Source organism: Rhinoderma darwinii, chromosome 3 (genome assembly GCF_050947455.1).
Source record: "Rhinoderma darwinii isolate aRhiDar2 chromosome 3, aRhiDar2.hap1, whole genome shotgun sequence".
Lineage (NCBI taxonomy): Eukaryota > Metazoa > Chordata > Amphibia > Anura > Rhinodermatidae > Rhinoderma > Rhinoderma darwinii.
In genome coordinates, this window is record NC_134689.1 from 277,456,348 (window position 1) to 277,476,730 (window position 20,383).

The 20,383-nt window shown below is 41.2% G+C and overlaps 1 protein-coding gene across 1 annotated transcript in view; it reads left to right on the forward strand.

Annotated features, from left to right (window-relative positions):
- The first annotated feature begins 8,030 nt into the window (after positions 1-8,030).
- The window catches only part of PRTG (protogenin), a 109,897-nt gene continuing 97,544 nt past the window's right edge, over positions 8,031-20,383 (forward strand). The window contains exons 1-2 of the mRNA XM_075855211.1: positions 8,031-8,136; positions 14,289-14,591. Of these exons, the coding sequence (XP_075711326.1) occupies positions 8,067-8,136; positions 14,289-14,591 (373 nt within the window). The 5' untranslated portion in view covers positions 8,031-8,066. The remainder of the gene's footprint in view (positions 8,137-14,288; positions 14,592-20,383) is intronic.

Consider the following 20,383-nt stretch of genomic DNA (forward strand, 5'->3'; position numbering starts at 1 on the left):
ACATCGAGAAGTTTGCAGAGGGCTCTCCAGAATTTTGAGGTGAACTGAACCCGATCAGACAATATGAGGAGGCAAGCTATGATCCATTGAGAAGTCTCCACAGTGTCCTCTGTTTCAAATGACCTGGACAGGGCATCGGCCCTCACATTCTTGTCAGCGGGTCGGAAGTGAAGCACAAAGTCAAAATGCGTGAAGAACAGTGACCACCTGGCTTGACGGGGATTTAGCCGTTGAGCCGACTGGAGATAGATGAGATTTTTGTGGTCGGTGTCGATATCAGGATGGGATGAACTGCGCCCTCTAGCAGATGTCTCCACTCCTCCAGTGCCAGCTTGATGGCCAGTAATTCCCGATCCCCAATAGAGTAATTGCATTCTGCAGAAGAAAACAGCCTAGAGTAATAGCCACACACTACTGCCTTTCCCTTGAGGCCTCTCTGGAACAGAAGTGCACCTGCACCAACAGAGGAAGAGTCCACCTCCAATGAGAACTGTCGAGATACATCTGGATGATGGAGGATCGAGGCTGAAGTGAAGGCACTCTTGAGGCTATTAAATGCTGTTTCTGCCTCTGGAGTACACACCTCAGCGTTCACACCTTTCTTGGTAAGCGTAGAGATGGGAGCCGTCAGTGACGAGAAATTTTGGATAAACTGCATAAGGAGATGGGCGCTATAATGTAGATGACAGCAGTGCTTTTTATTTAGAAAAACGATCTATTTTTACCACGTTAGGAGCAATTTTAGCTTTATGCTAATTACTTTCTTAATGCCCAACTGGGTGTGTTTTTACTTTAGACCAAGTGGGCGTTGTACAGAGGAGTGTATGACGCTGACCAATCAGCGTCATGCACTTCTCTCCATTCATTTAGACACTGAGTTGTTCACTATGTGCTGTCTAATACTGACACATTAACGTTACTGAAGTGTCATGAGAGTGACTAGACATTCTTTCCAGCCAGGACGGGATATCTATTCACAATCCCGACACTTCGTTAACGTTTCTGTGGTACTTACAGCATAGCAAAGCGTAATCTCGCATGATCATGCTGTAAATGACAGGTTACAGCGAGATTACGCTTTGCTCTGCTGTAAGTACCACAGATACGTTAACGAAGTGTCGAGATTGTGAATAGACATCCCGTCCTGGCTGGAAGGAATTTCTAGTCACTGTCTAAACACTTCAGTAACGTTAATATGTCAGTATGAGACAGCACATAGTGAACAACGCAGTGTCACTATGCGCTGACTAAATGAATGGAGAGAAGTGCATGGCCCTGATTGGTCAGCGTCATACACTCCTCTTTACAACGTCCACTTGGTGTAAAGTAAAAACACGCCCACTTGGGTATTAAGAAAGTCATTAGCATAAATCTAATAAGCTAATAACATGGTCAAAATAAATAATTTTTCTAAATAAAAAGCACTGCTGTCACCTACATTATAGCGCCCATTTCCTTATGTAGGAGATAGGGCACTTATAATGTGGTGACAGAGCTTCTTTAAATCACACATGCTGCAAGTACAGGTGGCGGGATGGGCGGGAGTGAACGCGGTGCAGCCAGAGAGAAAAGGGCTAAAATAATGCCGATCCTCTCTCTCTTGCATCGCACGTCATCCCCTTCCTACTATGCTGGCTGCCAAGGTCCCTTGTTGGCACTGCACATGTCAGGATGCCAGGATGCTGCTTCCTGGTGTTGGAAAAAATACAAAGAAGACAATCTAAACTAGTATTAGTTATTAGTTATGAAGAAAAATTATGATATTAGTTATGAAGAAAGATTAAAATAGTTACATTTATTTAGTCTGAAGAGACGTCTAAGTAGGACATGATTATCTTGTATTAGTATATTAATAGCCCATACAATAAATATAGTGAAAACCTGTTCCATGTAAAATTCCCTCGTTGGAAGAAAATAGAGCCTTCTTTACCATAGGAACTGTGAATCTGTGGAATAGCCTACCACAGGAGCTGGTCACAGCAGTAATGGTGGATTCACACATAGCGTTTTTAGGAAAAAAAACACCACATTTTTAGTAGTGTTTTTCCTGCCATTTTTTTGGCCGTCTTTTTAGCGTAAAAAAAAAGATGCGGCCAGATGTTCGTTTGAAGTAAATGGGAAAATATAAAACGTTATACAAACATGGCACTTTTTTTTAGATGTTTTTTTTTAAAACTTTTTTGGTCAGTGGCGTTTTTCCAAAATCACGGCAAGGCTGGCATTGGCATTTAGTGGTGTTTTTTGTTAGGCCTCCTTCCTTTGTGTGTGAAGGAGGCCTAATGCTATGTTCACATGCTAAAGTAAAAACGGCTGTAATATATGGAACTGTTTTCAAGGGAAAACAGCCTATGATTTTCAGCCCTTTTTAAAGCATCAAACGTTTAATGCGTATTTTGGAGACGTTTTTGGAGCTGTTTTTCTATTGACACAATGAAAAACGTCTCAAGAAGTGACATGCACTTCTTTTTACGGGGCGTTTGAACGAAACACAATTTTTTTTACATTTAAATCAAGGTGCAGATGTTTGAAGGTGTTGAGCTTCCGTTTTTTTCAGGCGTTTTTCAAGGCGTTTACGGCTCGAAAAACAGCTGAAAACACAGCGTGTGAAAATAGCCTAACAGTAGATTGCTTCCGCACCACAGGTCAATTTCTGAGCATTTTTTCCCGCTTATAATTTACGCAGCGTGTGGATGAGATTTGTTTAACCCCTTAGTGACCAGTCTATTTTAGACCTTAATGACGAAGCCATTTTTTATATTTTTCCATTGCCTCATTCAAAGAGCTATAACTTTTTTATTTTTGCGTCGACATAGCTGTATAAGGTCTTGTTTTTTGCGGGACAAGTTGTAATTTTTAATAGCACCATTTTGGGGTACATACAATTTATTGATTAACTTTTTTGGGGGGGGGGATAGAAAAAAAACAGCAATTTTGCCATATTTTTTTGTATCCTAAATTTACGCCGTTTACCGTGTGGTATAAATAACACAATAACTTTATTCAGTGGGTTGTTGCGATTGCAACGATACCAAATTTGTATAGTTTTTGTATGTTTTACTACTTTTACACAGTAAAAACTCATTTTTTTCAAAATTATTGTTTTTGTGTCTCCATATTTGAAGAGCCGTAACGTCTTTATTTTTTCGCCAATGCGGTTGTATGAGGGCTTTTTTTTTGCGGGACAACTTGTAGTTTTTATCGGTACCATTTTGGAGCAGATGCAACTTTTTGATCACTTTTTATCACATTTTTTTTTAAGGTTGGATTAAGAAAAAACAGCAATTTTTGCATGGTTTTTAATTTTATTTTTTACGACGTTCACTGTGCGGGTTAAATGATGTAATAAGTTTATAGTTGGGGTCGTTACGGATGCGGCAATACCAAATATGTGTAACTGTTTTACTTTATTTTGTTTGTTAATAATAAAGCAGTTTAGAAGGGGAAAAAGTGGGTTTTTAATTATTTTTTTTCACTTTTCATGAAACTTTTTTACTAGTCCCACTAGGGGACTTCACTATGCGATTATCCGATCGCATTTATAACACACTGCAATACTTCTGTATTGCAGTGTATTATGCCTGTCCGTATAAAACTGACACGCATCTGCTAGGTCATGCCTCCAGCATGACCTAGCAGGCAGAACTGGGGGCCTTTATTAGGCCCCCGGCTGCCATCGGAGACACAGACACTCTGCAATTTTATCGCCGGGTGTCGGTGGGATCAGAGGGAGCTCCCTCCCTCTCTCCAAAACCACTCAGATGCGGTGCACGCTATTGAGCGCCGCATCTGAAGGGTTAAACGGGTGAGCTCGATACTAATATCGATCTCACGCGTTCGAGCAGGGACGCCGGCAGCCCTCAGCTACCTCTGGCAGCTGAGAGCAGGGAGATTTAACAGCTCTGTTTATTCATTCCGATGCAGCGACGTAAAAAGTCTATTGCATCGGAATAAAGCCTGTTAGTAACCGACGTAATAACACTATGGGGCGGTCACTAACGGGTTAAATCTCATCCACTCTCCTGCTGCTACTGTATTATGCTGGGAATTTTCCGCAACAAAATCCGTTGCGGAAAATCCACAGTATTTTTTCTACGTGTGAACATACCCTTGTAGTTATTCCGTCTGGGATCCACTTCTGGTTTTGGCTTACAAATACTGATGGAAAATACTGATGGAAAATACTGATGGAAAATACTGCCATGTGAAAGAGGCCCAACAAGAAAGAGAGAATAAGGGTATGTTCACACGGCCTATTTACGGACGTAAATCGGGCGTTTTTGCCCCGAATTACGCCCGAAAATAGCGCCTCAATAGCGCTGACAAACATCTGCCCATTGAAAGCAATGGGCAGACGTTTGTCTGTTCACACGAGGCGTATATTTACCCGCCACTGTCAAAAGACGGCTCGTAAATAGACGCCCGCGTCAAAGAAGTGACCTGTCACTTCTTTGGCCGTAATTAGAGCCGTTATTCATTGACTCCAATGAATAGCAGCGCTAATTACACCCGTAATTGACGCGGCGTTCAAGCGCCTGCACATGCCGGTACGGCTGAAATTACGGGGATGTTTTCAGGCTGAAACATCCCCGTAATTTCAGCCGTTACGGACGCCCTCGTGTGAACATACCCTAAGAAGACAGACAAGGGGAGAGGAGATATACTTGAAAACCATACAATGTAAAGGGAAAACTGAGATAATGTACCTTATAATATATGTATATATAAAATCTTTGTGGGGTGGAATGGAAAAATAACCTGACATTTTTTCTTTGTTTTTTGGGTTTTACTTTGAGTGTATGTTCACACGTAGTCAACAAAAACGTCTGAAAATCCAGAGCTGTTTTCAAGGGAAAACAGACCCTGCTTTTCAGACGTTTTTTTACCAACTCGCATTTTTCGCTGCGTTTTTCGCGCCGTTTTTTACGTCCGTTTTTGGAGCTGTTTTCATTGGAGTCTATGAGAAAACAGCTCCAAAAACGTCCAAAGAAGTGTCCTGCACTTCTTTTGACGAGGCTGTATTTTTACGCGTCGTCGTTTGACAGCTGTCAAACGACGAGGCGTAAATAACAGGTCGTCTGCACAGTACGTCGGCAAACCCATTCAAATGAATGGGCAGATGTTTGCCGACGTATTGTAGCCCTATTTTCAGATGTAAAACGAGGCAAAATACGCCTCGTATACGTCTGAAATTTGGCCGTGTGAACATACCCTTAGGGTATGTTCACACGTAGACTCAAAAACGTCTCAAAATACGGAGCTGTTTTCAAGGGAAAACAGCCCCTGATTTTCAGACGTTCTTTGAGCAACTCGCGTTTTTCGCAGCGTTTTCTACGGCCGTTTTTGGAGCTGTTGTCATTGGAGTCTATGAGAAAATGGCTCCAAATACGTCCCAAGAAGTGTCCTGCACTTCTTTTGACGAGGCTGTATTTTTATGTGCCGTCTTTTGACAGCGTCGTGTAAAATGACAGGTCGTCTGCACAGAACATCGTAAAGCCCATTGAAAGTAATGGGCAGATGTTTGCCGACGTATTGGAGCCGTTTTTTCAGACGTAATTCAAGGCGTAAAACGCCTCCATTACGTCTGAAAATAGGTCGTGTGAACCCAGCCTTACGGTGTTTACTGTGCAGTAAAAATGACATGTTAACTTTATTCTCCGGGCCAATGCGACTACAGCCAGCGATACCAAATTTATATAATTTTTTTAATATCACTTTTACAAAATTAAACCATTTGTTAAAAAAATAATAATAATTTGTTTTCTGTTGCCATATTCTGAGGGCCAGGAACTTTTTTATTTGTCCGTCGATGGAGTAGTGTGAGGGCTTGTTTTTTGTGGGGCGAACTGTAGTTTTTAGGTTATATAGTAATAGCTCAGACTTTTATGGATGCAGCAATACCAATTCTGTTTATTTTTTACAATACTATAGTGGAAAAAGTTTTTTTTTTCTACTTTTTATATTTCCTATCTTTTTTTTTTTTGTCCCACTAGGATTTAAATATGTGATCGTTCAAACGCTTGTACAATACAATACTCATGTTTTGCAGCGTATTGCTCTCCTATTAACCTCTGCTGTGGAGGGAGGGGGGGTCGATGGAATTACAGAGGCCCCCCTTCCAATTTGAATACTGAAAAGAATATTCCCACGAGGAGGCAGGGACACCTAACGTTGTACATACCTATGATGCTAGGAGCCTGGCTCCCTGAACTGTGTTCGGTCTGGGAAATGCAGCCGACATGCGGTCCGTATATCACAGACCAAACACGGCCGTGTGAATAAGGCATTACAGTGAGGTGTCGGCTTTAACATACAGGAAACACCCTCTGGGTATGGAGCAGGCTCAGTCCACGCCATACTCCCACCCCCATAACTAAGGCCTTATTTACACGAGCGCTGCGCATCTCCGACATGAAGAACTGCAGTTTTTCACGTCTGAGGTGCATCCGTGCTCAGCGCTGCGGGACGTGATGTCATGCATCCCCCATAGTTGAGAATCTATGGAGGGATGCGTGATGCGTGCAAAGAACGGACATGTCCTATTTTCCCACGGACCCTTCACACGGTTCGTTGAAACGACGGCTGTGTGAACGGCCACATAGAATTACATAGGTCCATGGGACGGCCACTGTTTCAACGGCCGTTAAGCACGTTCGTGTAAATAAGGCCTTACAGTTACGTCAAATGTCAGAAAGGGCTTAAAACATTTATATTATGAATTGGTACATTTTTATTCCTAAATTATTGTTAATTAAAAGTTACGTTTTAGTATTCTACCAATAACTACCCACTGTCCAAAAAAGCAACAAAAAAGCTCTCAGACAAGTCTGGGAATGTGGCAATACAAAAATTATTTTTACCATAAGACATGCTTTTATTGTGTAAAGGTACTAAAACCTATACAAAAAACGACACTTTATTGGTATCGCCATATTTGTACCGACCCGTAGAAGACTTGGAATTGTTACCTCACGGTAAACAGCACAAATATCTTTTTTTAATGCTCCCCAAAAACAAATTAATAAAAACGATTGCATATCTTATATGTGCCCCAAAATGATGCCATTGAAAAATACAACTTGTACAGCAAAAAAACAAAAACAGGCCCTCATACAGCTACATCAATGGTAAAATAAAAAAGTGATGGCTCTCGGAATGCGATGATGCTTGGTCCAAATAGTCTGCTAAGGGTATGTTCACATGGCTTACTTTCAGCTGTTTTTTGGGCCGAAAAATTGGAAGCAGAATGCCTCCAAGCATCCGTCCATTGATTTCAATGGGAAAAACTGCGTTCTGCCATGACGGGGCGTTTTTTTTTACAAGGAAAAAGGGCTCAAGAAGTGACATGCACTTCTTTTTACGGGGCGTATTTTTACGCTCCGTTTTTTGAAAATAAGGCGTGAAAAAACGCCCCATCGTAACAGAACGCGGGCAGATGTTTGTAGGCGTTCTGCTTCCGATTTTTCAGCCGTTTTTCGGGACATTTACGGCCTGAAAAACGGCTGAAAATAGCCCGTGTTAACATACCCTTAAGGTTCCTACCCAACCAAAAGTACAAAAATTATCAATATGTGCGCTCATTATTAGTCATATTGTATATAAAAGATCATGGTTATATTAACCCTTGTGTAGGCGAGATCCTCAGACAATTGTTTCCTGCACATAAAAGAAGGGCATTTCAGGGCACCACAGGACAGCTCTTAATGATGTGATAATAGGGGGTGCAGGAGACCAGCATGTGAGCACCAGGCATACTGTGCCACCCCAGCACCATGACCTTGTGCCCTACAGAGCCTAGTTGTGTGACACTCTCCACATGCCTGAGCTCTGGTCCCCTCCCCCCCTTCACAAGAGGATGCACTATTATGTAGTCCCGGCCACTCCAAGGTTTCCCTCTGTCCGACATCCCCCCACCTCTGTGCACTCTCCCTCCGCCTCCTTCCACCTCGTGTGCCTGCGCAGGAGCTCTAGAAAAAAGTCCAGGAGGGCTCTGAGAAGCGCCTAGTGCGAGCTGCAGACACTAACGAGCAGCTAGTGAGAGGACTCGGCATTCATGCCCGTGCCCGGTGATGGCAGCGTGTTTTGGGAGGATGGTCCGGAGGATACTGCTGCTGTGGGCAGCGCTGTTCAGCTTTCCAGGTGAGAGCAGTAGAGAATATCTGACTAGAAACTTTGACGACCCGCGTCCTCCTGTATGGCTTCCGCTGGTCCTGCACATAGCTCTACACTCCCCACCTTAGCTGCTGTGGTAATATTCGCATCTGCTCATATTGCATGGTCATTAGTGCAGGTTGTTATTATTATTGGTAATATTATTATGTATTGCTATAACTTATTATGTAATGAGCAGAAATTACTCAATAAAGTCATGATGTTTCCAGTGAGCAAAGTTATGTTTCCAGTGTCCTTTATTATATGATTGTGCAATAAGTGTAAATATTACAGAATAGTGCACAGAACGCATGTTGTAGTGACCGAGCCAATATTCATCTGTATTTATCAACTGTGATTTAAGGTGGTAATACAGATACAGATGTTACCGTGGATGGCCATAGGCACTTAAAGGTGGTCATAGTGTTACAGGTGTTGCCATTGATGCCCATAAGAAGTTTAAGGTGGTTACACAGATGTTGTTATTGATGCCTATAAGCATATTTAAGGTGGTCATATAGATACAGATGTTTCCATTGATGCCTATAAGAAGTTTAAGGTGGTTATACAGATGTTATTGATGCCTATAAGCATATTTAAGGTGGTCCTATAGATACAGATGTTTCCATTGATGCCTATAAGAAGTTTAAGGTGGTTACACAGATGTTGTTGATGCCTATAAGCATATTTAAGGTGGTCATATAGATACAGATGTTTCCATTGATGCCTATAAGAAGTTTAAGGTGGTTACACAGATGTTGTTGATGCCTATAAGCATATTTAAGGTGGTCATATAGATACAGATGTTTCCATAATGTAGTGGTACAGATGTTGCCATTGATGCTCATAGATACAGATGTCAGTGATGCCTATAAGCAGTTTAAGGTGGTTATACTGATAAAGATGTAGACCATTCCTTTGCTGTGATCACATTTTCTAGAGCATTGGTTAAATAATTTAAGTACAATAAGTATAGTTTATTTGAGAGTAGTCATGTCCTTTACATCAATTGTCTGATGTTGTGCCTCTCTCCTGGCACGATCTAGATTTGGAAGGAGAAAACGATTTTCTCTTAGGTGTCCAACAACTATAAGTGTTTCCTATTCTGACCTAAAGGTTTACACCACAACCTTTGCTGAACGATGTAAAGGGTCGTCCTCCATTTACATACGTATAACGTGAACACAAAGTGGTGTCTATAGGCACAGGGTTATTTACATATTATATACTGTATCAACCTATTGCCATTAGTTTTATTGCAGGAGCTGAATGATAAGCATGTGGTATACTGTGTGATAATTGACAGATGCGATACCATTACTACTATGGCTTGTGACTAGAGTATCCTGAGTTTTACATAAATGATCAATTTGTATACATTCCATGCATTTATTAGTGAAAGTCTTGGTTTGTCATTGATTTGCAGAGAATGAAGCGTGGCGGCATAGTTAGATTGAACCCGGTTACAGTAGTTTTGCCAGAAGGTATATTTGTACAGTAAAAACTATTTCCTAGAAATATTGTGTTTTCTACATGAAGGGGATGGTGTAATAAGTGATTTCTGAGCAGCCGACTTCTTGAGTTCTGTTCACAACTACCAAGCAGAACTATAAACTTTCATCCATGTAATGGAGATCATTCCAAATGTTTTTTTTACTATACGAAGGATTGACTATTGTTTAGGACAGTTATGGCTACAAGCTCTTGTTCTCATCACTTTGGGTGAATGGACTTTTACATATGCCAGTGTCACTGATCCTGGACATCTTATAATGTCCTAATAATTACTCATTGTTCTTTTGTTATCTTTATTTATTTATTTATTTATTTAGTATCCTTCTGTTATCTATTTTGTTTATGTTGGATTGTATATTGGATAGTGTATTAGGTGATCACTGAAATTACCCATCGTTGAAGTACGGGTTTTATTCCACTGCTCCTTGCATTAGATCAATTAACACTTTGGCTTGTAAGGCCACACACAAAGTTTTTCTGGCAATTTAAATTGCTTTAAAAAAAAGCTTCTATAAAGGCTAGCCTTATTTAAATTAACACATTTTAAGGGGTGTTTTTGGTGCCATTTTTCATTTAGTGTCATTCTGTACATGCGTTTTTTTTTTGTTTTTTTTTCCTGGTGTTTTTGAAGACCTATAGAAAAGTCTATTGGAAAAAGCCCTGGGAAAAATGCGCTATATACCAAGAGCATGCTGCATTTGGGGGAAAAAAAAACTTCACTGGCAACAAAATTGCCTAAAAAAACGACAAAAATCAAAATGCAGTTGCGTAGTGCATTTGCCACACTAGAAAACGCCACCAAAAACGCAGCAGAATGCGGTGTGTGAATCCAGCCTTAAGGAGATTTTGATGTCCTGGATCATTTAGTGATGTGTATTGTCAGATCAGTCTGCCATTATTACATAAAAGCTTGCGTGTGATGGATTTCACACTTTTTTAACGGTGATACAGCTCAAGATGTGTAACATTTATCAGATGACTGAGTCCACTTATTGATTCTGATCTGAAAAATCAATTGTTTGATAGGGAGTCCAGAACTGTTTATAAACATCACCTTCATGCCCTTAAAAACACAGCACAGATTAAAGGGACTGATAAAGTGGTTTGCACAGAGATTGTGTCCTGAGGCTGGGGCTCTTTGAGTGATCTGGCTTCTTTTTATCTCTGGCTGTGATAGAATGGAGAAAACAGGCTTGTTGTGTTAGGTAAAGAAGGCACATTACTTCCTTGAGAGATCTGTTCTCCCAAGAAAATGTGTATTGGGTAATTAAGTAATCCCCACTGCATGAGACAGTAAGCAGCCAATTAGTTCCGCATTTCTGTAACAGTTGGCAATACACAAACGTGGAAATAAAGGTTCCCTAATCCCTCTCCCACTGAGATCTAGGAGCAAGAGTCACAAATATTAGGAAGTTGCTTTGTCCTTCATTTAAATGCATCTGTTCAAATATAAAAAAAAAACAGGTAAATTGAGCAAGTGAGAAGGTTTAGAGGAGCAGAACAACTAACAATAGTTCAACAGAACAAGCAGCGTAAAAAGTGTGGAGTATTAACAGACCCTAAACACTTTCTGACCTAGGACATTTCATTATTTGGCAGAAGGGGAATTAATGGGTTTACTATTCACCTACCTGCTAAGAATAATTGGTAATCTCCAATAAAAGGTATTACGGGCTGTATAAATTCAGGTTATGAATTTAAACCCAACCCAGATGGGTGTGGAAGTGCTAAATGTCCCCAGGGTAGAGAACTTGCGTGTTTATAAAGAGGCAGGGATGTTAATGATTTCTTGTAAAATCAAACTTTTATGACTTTCCTTGTTTAGGATCTCTGTGACAAGCTTGTAAAATTAGCAAACAGCTTTACCTCTTGTTTCCCTGTTAATGACGGTGAAACCTCACATTGTGACATTTTTTTTTTTTTTTCAAATGTGCTAGTTTACGAGTGTTTGGTAAATAAATACGAGAGCATTTGTTTGTAAGGAGTCATGAAGCTTTTTTCTTTTCATTGTGACTTGAAGACTTCATTTGAGATATTGGCTTAGGTGTATATATAGATTGTATCCATCTTTAAGGGGTTTTCCATAGGTTACATGATAAATGTATAATTGCTCATTTCTGGTTTTGTCCTCCCCACACGACCGTGGTAGGAAGTTTGAATGGAGCAGTAGCCGAGCTGTTTCATCCAAAGTTTATGGGACAGAGCTCTTTGGGGGAAAGCCCATTTAAGCTGGCCATACATTAGTGATTTCACACAGCCATTTTCTGAACGACTTGCTGTTCACGGTTGACCTGTGAAGGATGTCATTTTGGACGACAATGTGCATATCAAAAAAACATCGATCTCCGTTTTAAAATTGTTGCATGTAACATCCAATCAGTCTATGTTGAATTACTGTACTGCAGTTAAGAATATAAAAGCTGAACTCTAATTGGTTTCTTACGGTAGCAAGTACATTTCCCACCCATTACAATGCAGCACGTGAAATCCGCTACTAAATTTGCATGGAAAACATGGATTTACAGAAGATTTAGGGCCCTTTCACATCAGCGTTCCTTTCCACTGAGGGGGTCCCCTCAACAGAAAGGCAAACTGGAACCTTAGTTTCTGATTCCCTCACCATTGAGCTCAATGGTGACTGAAACCAAGCTGATTGTTTCGGTTTGTCACCGTTGTGACAGGGTTCCGTAGTTTTTTGACGGAATCCATAGCGCCGCCGACGCTATTGAGATCAATGGTGTGGGAAACGGAAGCTAAGGTTTCAGTTTGCCTTATCGTTGAGGGGTTAACACGACGGAAACCTCCGACGGAACCCCTCAACGGAAAGGAACACTGATGAGAACACCGCCTTACAGGCAATTTCTCATCATGGTCTACCACTTGTATTATGTGATTGCTACAAAAGTCAAGTGACAAATGTCTTTGTGTGGGCATAAATTTAATTATGTCTGTGCAATATATTTTAGATCCTATTAATATTAAAGGGAGTTTCCAGTTTTTTTTCTAATTGCCTTATATACAAAAGTAATAAATGTAATGCCACCCCTAATGTGTCATGTCATGTCATTACCATGACTGACCCAATATCACACTGGATTCTCACCAAGGCATGTAAGGAGACTAGAGGTGTAGGAACAGGTGATAATCGGTAAGGTAAACATATTACAAAGTTTATTATTTTGTATATTAAGCCATTAGAAATTAATATGTAAAGCCAAGAAAACCCCTTTATTATTGCAGACAGCCTTGATTTCTTGACTATGTGCTATTAGATATTTTAGACACCGCCTCTACTATCTTTCACTATCCAAAAAACAAACTGGTATATTAAAGAGGTTATCCCATTTTAGACATTTATGGCATATCCACTGGATATGCCATAAATGTCCAACAGATGCGGGTCCCACCTCTGGGACTAACACCTATCTCTAGAATGGGGCCCCCTGACACCCGTTCTACCTTGTCCGGCTCCCGCTGCTCTCCAGCCGCTGTGCTACGCTGTGTCTGTAACTCCTGTTCACGTCTCCGAGTTAGGGTATGTTCACACGCAGTGTTTCCAGACGTAATTCGGGCGTTTTACGGCTGAAAAAAACGGCTCCACTACGCCTACAAACATCTGCCCATTGCTTTCAATGGGTTTTACGGTGTTCTGTTCCCATGAGGTGTAATTTTACGCGTCGCTGTCAAAATACGGAGCATAAAAAGACGCCGGTGAAAAAGAAGTGCATATCACTTCTTGGGACGTTTTTGGAGCAGTTTTTCATTGACTCCATTGAAAAACAGCTCCAATAACGGCTGTAAAATACGCCGCGAAAAACGCGAGTTGCTACAAAAACGTCCGAAAATTAGGAGCTGTGTTCGCCTGAAAACAGCTCCGTATTTTCAGACGTTTTTGGTCACTGTGTGTGAACATACCCGTACAGAAACAGCGTTGCTCAGAGACTTCGGCTGTTTACGTACTTCTGACCACCTCAGTGGCCAGGGAGCAGCGGGAGCCAGACAGGGTAGGGCAGGAATCGGGTAGCCCCATTTGCGAGATGGGGGCGGGTCCCAGGGGTTTAAATGCCATAAATTTACAAGATGTGAAAACCCCATTAAGTTGATTCTTATGGAATCGACCAATGTGTGCGATGTAAGTACCACTTCAGTAAAGGCCCTTTTACACTGGCCAATTATTGGGCAAACAAGTGTTCACAGAACGGACGTTCCCGATAATTGCCCTGTGTAAACAGGGCAGCGATCAGCCGATGAACGAGTAAACGCTTGTTCATCAGCTGATCGTATAGTTTTAAATGCTCAAAATATCGTTGTCGGCAGCACATTTCCCTGTGTAAACACGGAGACGTGCTGCCGACATGATTATAATGTATGGGGACGAGCAATCAGAGTAACGAGCACTCGTCCCCATTCTAGCTCCTTGTGAAAGGAGCAAAAAAGCGCCGATTAACGAGCTGTCTCGTTGATCGGTGCTCGTTTTACATGGCCCACATTGGGCTATGTAATATCACCTTAAGAACTGTCCTGAACTAATAAGGTTCTCTTAAGAGCATTGCACTATGTAAACTCAATTGCTTCACAGTGCCTGAATTTATCTGGTTAATGACTTTTTTTTTTTTTCCACACAGGATCTTGGTGTTTTAGTGACCTGTTTTTTGTGAAAGAACCTGTGGATGTAATAGTTTATCGAAAAGATTCAGCAATGTTAGATTGCTTGGCTCAGGGGGAACCTCCAATCACAATCACATGGCTGAAAAATGGAGCAAAGATTTCTGTGAATGAACGGATCTCGACTTTACACAATGGCTCCTTGTACATCCAGGAGGCAGAGGGCAGGAAAGGAGAGCAGTCTGATGAAGGATTTTACCAATGCTTGGCTCTGAACAAATATGGTGCCATTTTAAGTCAAAAGGCTCATCTTTCACTAGCAAGTAAGTGTGGTGTTTAGTTTCAATCGAGCTGTCAGTCATGGTTTACTATAGACTTTAGAGAACAATTGAACTGCATTCACACAAATATTTGTCCAAAGTGAGGACATTGTTCATTGTGCCACCCTTCAGTCTTTAATTAAGGGTGTGCATTGAAATAAGAATATTTATAAGTGTCTCGTAAAAATCTGCCGCATGTATTATCAAGGTAACTATCAACCTTAGCTTTTGATCAAGTTAACGGCCATTTTCAAAATATCTCAGAATTGGAAACATACAATGGCAGCGGCGTTAAGAGGTTTGCAGGGAAAGAGGCGTCAAGTGCATTTTTAATATATTTGATGAAGGTCAGGTGTGTAAAATGCATTCTTTATTTCAGCATTGAATAGATATTACTTTTTAATGAGATGTGTGAATTCACATCAAGGTTGGTTTGATTAATTTATTTATCACACACCAGAGTCCATCAATTTACTAGTGGAAGGAGAATTTCCCAGTCAGTAACAGAACATGTCTAATACATTAGAGACAGGTCCACAGGGTGCAAACGTGACTGCAGACATCTTTGCATAATCACACTCTCTTTGTAGTAAGATCACATGGCGGTACTGCGTTGTGTTTGAGATTCTGACGTAAGCCCTTTTCCTAAATATATCAAAGTAAAAAGACAGATATGTAAAAATTGTCTAAAGGCCACATTGATCCTGACATTCATGTTTAAACCCTGCTTTCTGCTCACATTTATGTTGTAAATGTTGCTTTCTCTAATTGCTTGTTTTTCAGTCCAAATCATGTGTGATATGCCACATATAATCCCTTCCATTCAGTTTTTTGAAGCATAATGGGTTCTCCTATTTGACACCTGTGTATAGAGTACCCTTAAGGATTAAACATTTATCTGCAGTTGTAAAAGCTAGGCTGTGAACCAATTGATTTTTCCATTAGCCTGTGTTTCCAAGGCAAGCTTTTTGCCTACCATTTCATATTTGTATCAGATAAGGTCTCTCTTTTCACATCTATTATTATTGTTCGCTATAAACAGTAGGGGTGATTTTAAAATCGAAGACAAGCAATTCTGTTGATGGTATTGTTTATTGCTACTTTTCACATGTGCAATTTAGTTCTTCATCTTGCCATTGTGCATTCCCAGATAGATGTTCTGAACACCATATTTATTTTGTATATCTAATATTTGTGTAAACTTGGGGCTCTTATTCAATGCAACAGAGCCCACAAATGAGTCCGCAACTTAAATTTAGTTTGTCTGATCCTTTGTGCATCTGTTAGTTCATCAATTTTGCAATTTCTATAACCGGGTTCTCAAACTCGGCCGGGTAAGTGGGCCACATATAGAAAAAATTAGAAGTTGGAGGGCCACATTTGGACAATCCAGTTTAAGTGTCGCTAAATGCAGTCCGGCGGCTCAGTTGGCAGCGTTTGGCAGACACAAATGTCAAGATTGGGCAGCCCCTTTTAAGAAACTGCCACAGTGCCCTCTGTAGATACTGCCACAGTGCCCTCTGTAGATACTGCCACAGTGCCCTCTGTAGATACTGCCACAGTGCCCTCTGTAGATACTGCCACAGTGCCCTCTGTAGATACTGCCACAGTGCCCTCTGTAGATACTGCCACAGTGCCCTCTGTAGATACTGCCACAGTGCCCTCTGTAGATACTGCCACAGTGCCCTCTGTAGATACTGCCACAGTGCCCTCTGTAGATACTGCCACAGTGCCCTCTGTAGATACTGCCACAGTGCCCTCTGTAGATACTGCCACAGTGCCCTCTGTAGATACTGCCACAGTGCCCTCTGTAGATACTGCCACAGTGCCCTCTGTAGATACTGCCACAGTGCCCTCTGTAGATACTGCCACAGTGCCCTCTGTAGATACTGCCACAGTGCCCTCTGTAGATAGTGCCACACACCCCTAGATGCTGCCACAGTGCCCTCTGTAAATGCTGCCACAGTGCCCTCTGTAAATGCTGCCACAGTGCGCTCTGTAAATGCTGCCACAGTGCCCTCTGTAAATGCTGCCACAGTGCCATATATGGACAGTGATGTCAGGAGCTTGCCCAGAGCTGGAGTCCCTGAGCAGAGCCGCTTCTAGCACTCTGATGTCAGAAGCACAGCAGGAGTCCCAGGCACTGTCCAGCTCTGGGGAAGCCCTAGACATCGCTATCCATATGTGGACAGCGATGTCAGGGAATTCCACAGAGTCCCGGAGCAGAGCCTATACTAGCGCTCTGCCCGGGACTCCGCTCTGGGGAAGACCCTGACAACACTGTCCATATATGGACAGCGATGTCAGGGAATTCCACAGAGACCCGGAGCAGAGCCTGTACTAGCGGAACTGTGTCCCGCGGGCAACAAATGACAGTATCAGGGGCCGCATGCTGGCCATGTGCTTGAGACCCCTGGTCTAGAAGATCCCCTAGATCCTTTTTGGATACATCAAGCACAGAAGGGACTTTAAAACTGTGCATAAAGACTGCAAAGACACAACTGTACTCACAGAGGCATCATTCGAATATTATAGACCCGTAAGGCAATGTCTTATCAGATTGAAGCCAGAGCGGCCCAGCATTAGAAACGGAAGCTGCAGCCAGCCATGCATTTCCCTCACAATGGCCGAAATAGTAAAATGAATGGCCGTTGGGGCCCGCCAGAATCATGGTCGCTCTTTTTTAGCTGCTTTCTTCTTTGGCTAATAAAGGGTGGGTTATGAATGGCGGACCCCTATTTATGGCATCCATATACCCTAATAGAGCATATGAAAAAGGGTTGTATTGATGAAAATTTATAGTGCATGAATCATCATGCAGTTCAGATCTATTAAATCAATACTGCTGTTTGTTAATGGCTGTTGAGATCATTGCTGCGGTAAACCAAAGTGCGTTCAGAGCATATGCCAACATCCCCCTTCCTTTCCCCATAATACTAAAGGGAAACCTAGCACAGCACCTTGACAGCCTAGTCTTTAAAAGACTTTTACTTTCACCATCTCATCTCTATTATTACTGTTTACTCAAGTAGCATTTTTTAGTACTTCCCGGATGATACTGGTGTTAACACCTTACTCATTATTCATCCGCTAGATGTGGAAATGAACATAATTAAGTAAATCACTAGTAAAAATTACAACGTGAATAGAAAGTGTAAACCACAAACATCAGTTTATTATAATTTTGCCCCGCAAATAAAGCTGGTCATAAGTGTGAAAAACAGTCCTGTATATATATTGGTTGCCACTAGCCTTCGTGACTGATAATGGCCTATTCAAGTTAGATCGTGTCTTTCATTTTCTGCAAGGCTGATGGCTTAATGCGTCTAGACTCTCGCACAGAATATGTATGACGCTGGGCACAACATGGTACTGTGTGTAAGCAGATACATAAATTAGCATTGGAGATGATGATGGTAAGCTGTATGGAATTAACACACTGTTTTGAATATCAAATACATTGTTAATCACTTCCCCTAATAGAGACATCAGTGGGTAGCTCTGAGAATATCCTAAAGCCTTTTTCACATGGGATAGAATAGTAAATAGGAGAAAAGGGGCAGTGTGTACTCAGGCTTAAGGCATTTTTTATTTTGTTTGCCCCATGTAAACTTCCCTCACAGTCGCCTAGAGACAACTGCAATAGAGCTGAGCGTCTTAAATGAACATCTTCTAGATAAATACCCACGCCTATGGAAATTGGAGTTGGGGGTCAAATTTATCCTGGTACAAAGCCCTATAAAAAGATATGTGAATAACGGATTGCTTTATCAGCATGTGTCCTTTTTGCGATACTCATCTACTTACTGGCTTAATTTTTTTTTGTTGTGCAACATTTTTACCAACAAATTTATGATAAGCTAATATATGTAGATGCTCAGATTTTTCTGTAACCAGGGAAACTAAACCAAAAGTCTCTAATTCCTAAAGATCTTTTTTTTAAAACAAACCGTGTGTAACAGAATTAATAGCAAAGACAATGTTTAGATATTTAGAAGTGAATGCAAAGATTTGGCCTCCGTTTGTTTAAATGTGTGCTGGAAACCCACATGACCTGATATATTTTAGTGGAGCTACACATATTAAACAGGTGGAGAATAGGCATTAAATGGGCATTCTTTCTAGTCAAAGAGCAAGTACTATCTTAGTCAGTGGCAACAGCAGGGGGCAAAGATGTTCTTTTTCTGTGGCTCGCCAAAGCATTGACGTGTAGATTGCCATTAGTTTTAGGATTTCAATGCAGAGTTTTGCATTTGGAGATACGTAGAGCTTTAGCTTGCGCAATGGGTTTAGGAGCTGAACACACAAGTAGATCAGGACCAGGTTTCTAAAGTTTAAGAAGTGGAAACTGGAGGTTGCTCTCCATACAGGAACATCATTATGTCTGTGCATATTAAGGCTTCACTGGGTTAAAAGGTTAGAAACTGGCCAGGGTTCAGCTTACCCTCCTGATAAAGGGCGGATGACCCTGATTCTTTGGCCAATCCTTTCATGTCTGTCCTCTGCAAAGAGTGATTGCCAGGGATTTTCTGGAGGAATGCACAGATTGGAAAGTAAGCAGACCTCTTTTTTTGGTGTCCCTTAGAACCTTATCTCTGTTTCCCAGCAGGTCCACCAGTAGACTCTCCTAGACTTCTTCTCTATTAGTCATGCAGCTGAAGTGCTTTTATCCATTAACCCTGCTTCTTTTGGGATACACCAGTCAAGTTATTGAGGCTGGGTGGCAATCATATGATGTTTGCAAGTGGTTTTTATTTCATTTTCAACTCATAGCATGCTTCCCTTGGTTTAATCCCCAGCTGTTTCAATAAAATACCTTCGGTTTTATGATATTCCAGTATAACTGCTCTTGAAGTATAGCTATTAGGCAGTACTTTTGCATTTATTTGTTTTTCCTGTTGCTTATATAGTGCCAACATATTCAGCAGCGCTGTGCAGAGATTGTCCTCTTACACATCGGTCTCTGCCCCAATGGTCCTCATAATATAATTTCCCTATTTCAGAAACATCGTAAGGTCAGTTTCATAGGAAACTAATTTAGCTATCCGTATGCTTTTACAGTGTAGGAAGAAACCTACGAAAACACGAGGAGAACATAAAATCTCCATGCAGATGTTGCCCTTGGTTGGATTCAAATTCAGGATCCTATTGCTGCAAGGCATAGAAATGTTATGATGCTCATATAGCCACTGTGACTTTAACAAGTGGGCAAGTAAAGGCCATGGAAATACTTAGTGGCTTCTAATTTTCTGATATTGTAAAGTACATATTTCGCACAATATCTGAACGGTGGTGTGTTCTGGTCATCTGCCGTTTTCAGCACACAGGTAGGCTATCCCTGAGGCATTCCTTTAGAAGATGCTGGGAGGCACATTTATGTAAGGAATAGAAACCCCCATGTGTCCAACACTGCTGAGATGGCGACCTCCTTGGCTGCTGATTACCTAGCGGATGGAGGTATTCAGATGGCTTCTTTTGTTTGTTTCCCATGACTGTTGCAGAATGGTTTCTATCTCAAAACAGTTGCCTGGTCCAAAGTCTATTGTCATGTTTTCCCATTCTGCAGCTGTGCCTATTGTGCAGAATCTAGAATAATTTATTACAAAAAGTGAGATGGTTCCTATTCAGTGAATACTTTTTAATACATTTCTTTGTTCATCTCCTTTTAGTATAATATTTTAGTTGAATCATATAAACAGATGTCTATGATTTTATAGTGCATCCATGGCTACCTGTTAAGCGTCATCATAAGCTACATGTACATTAGATAGATATATATATATATATATATATAT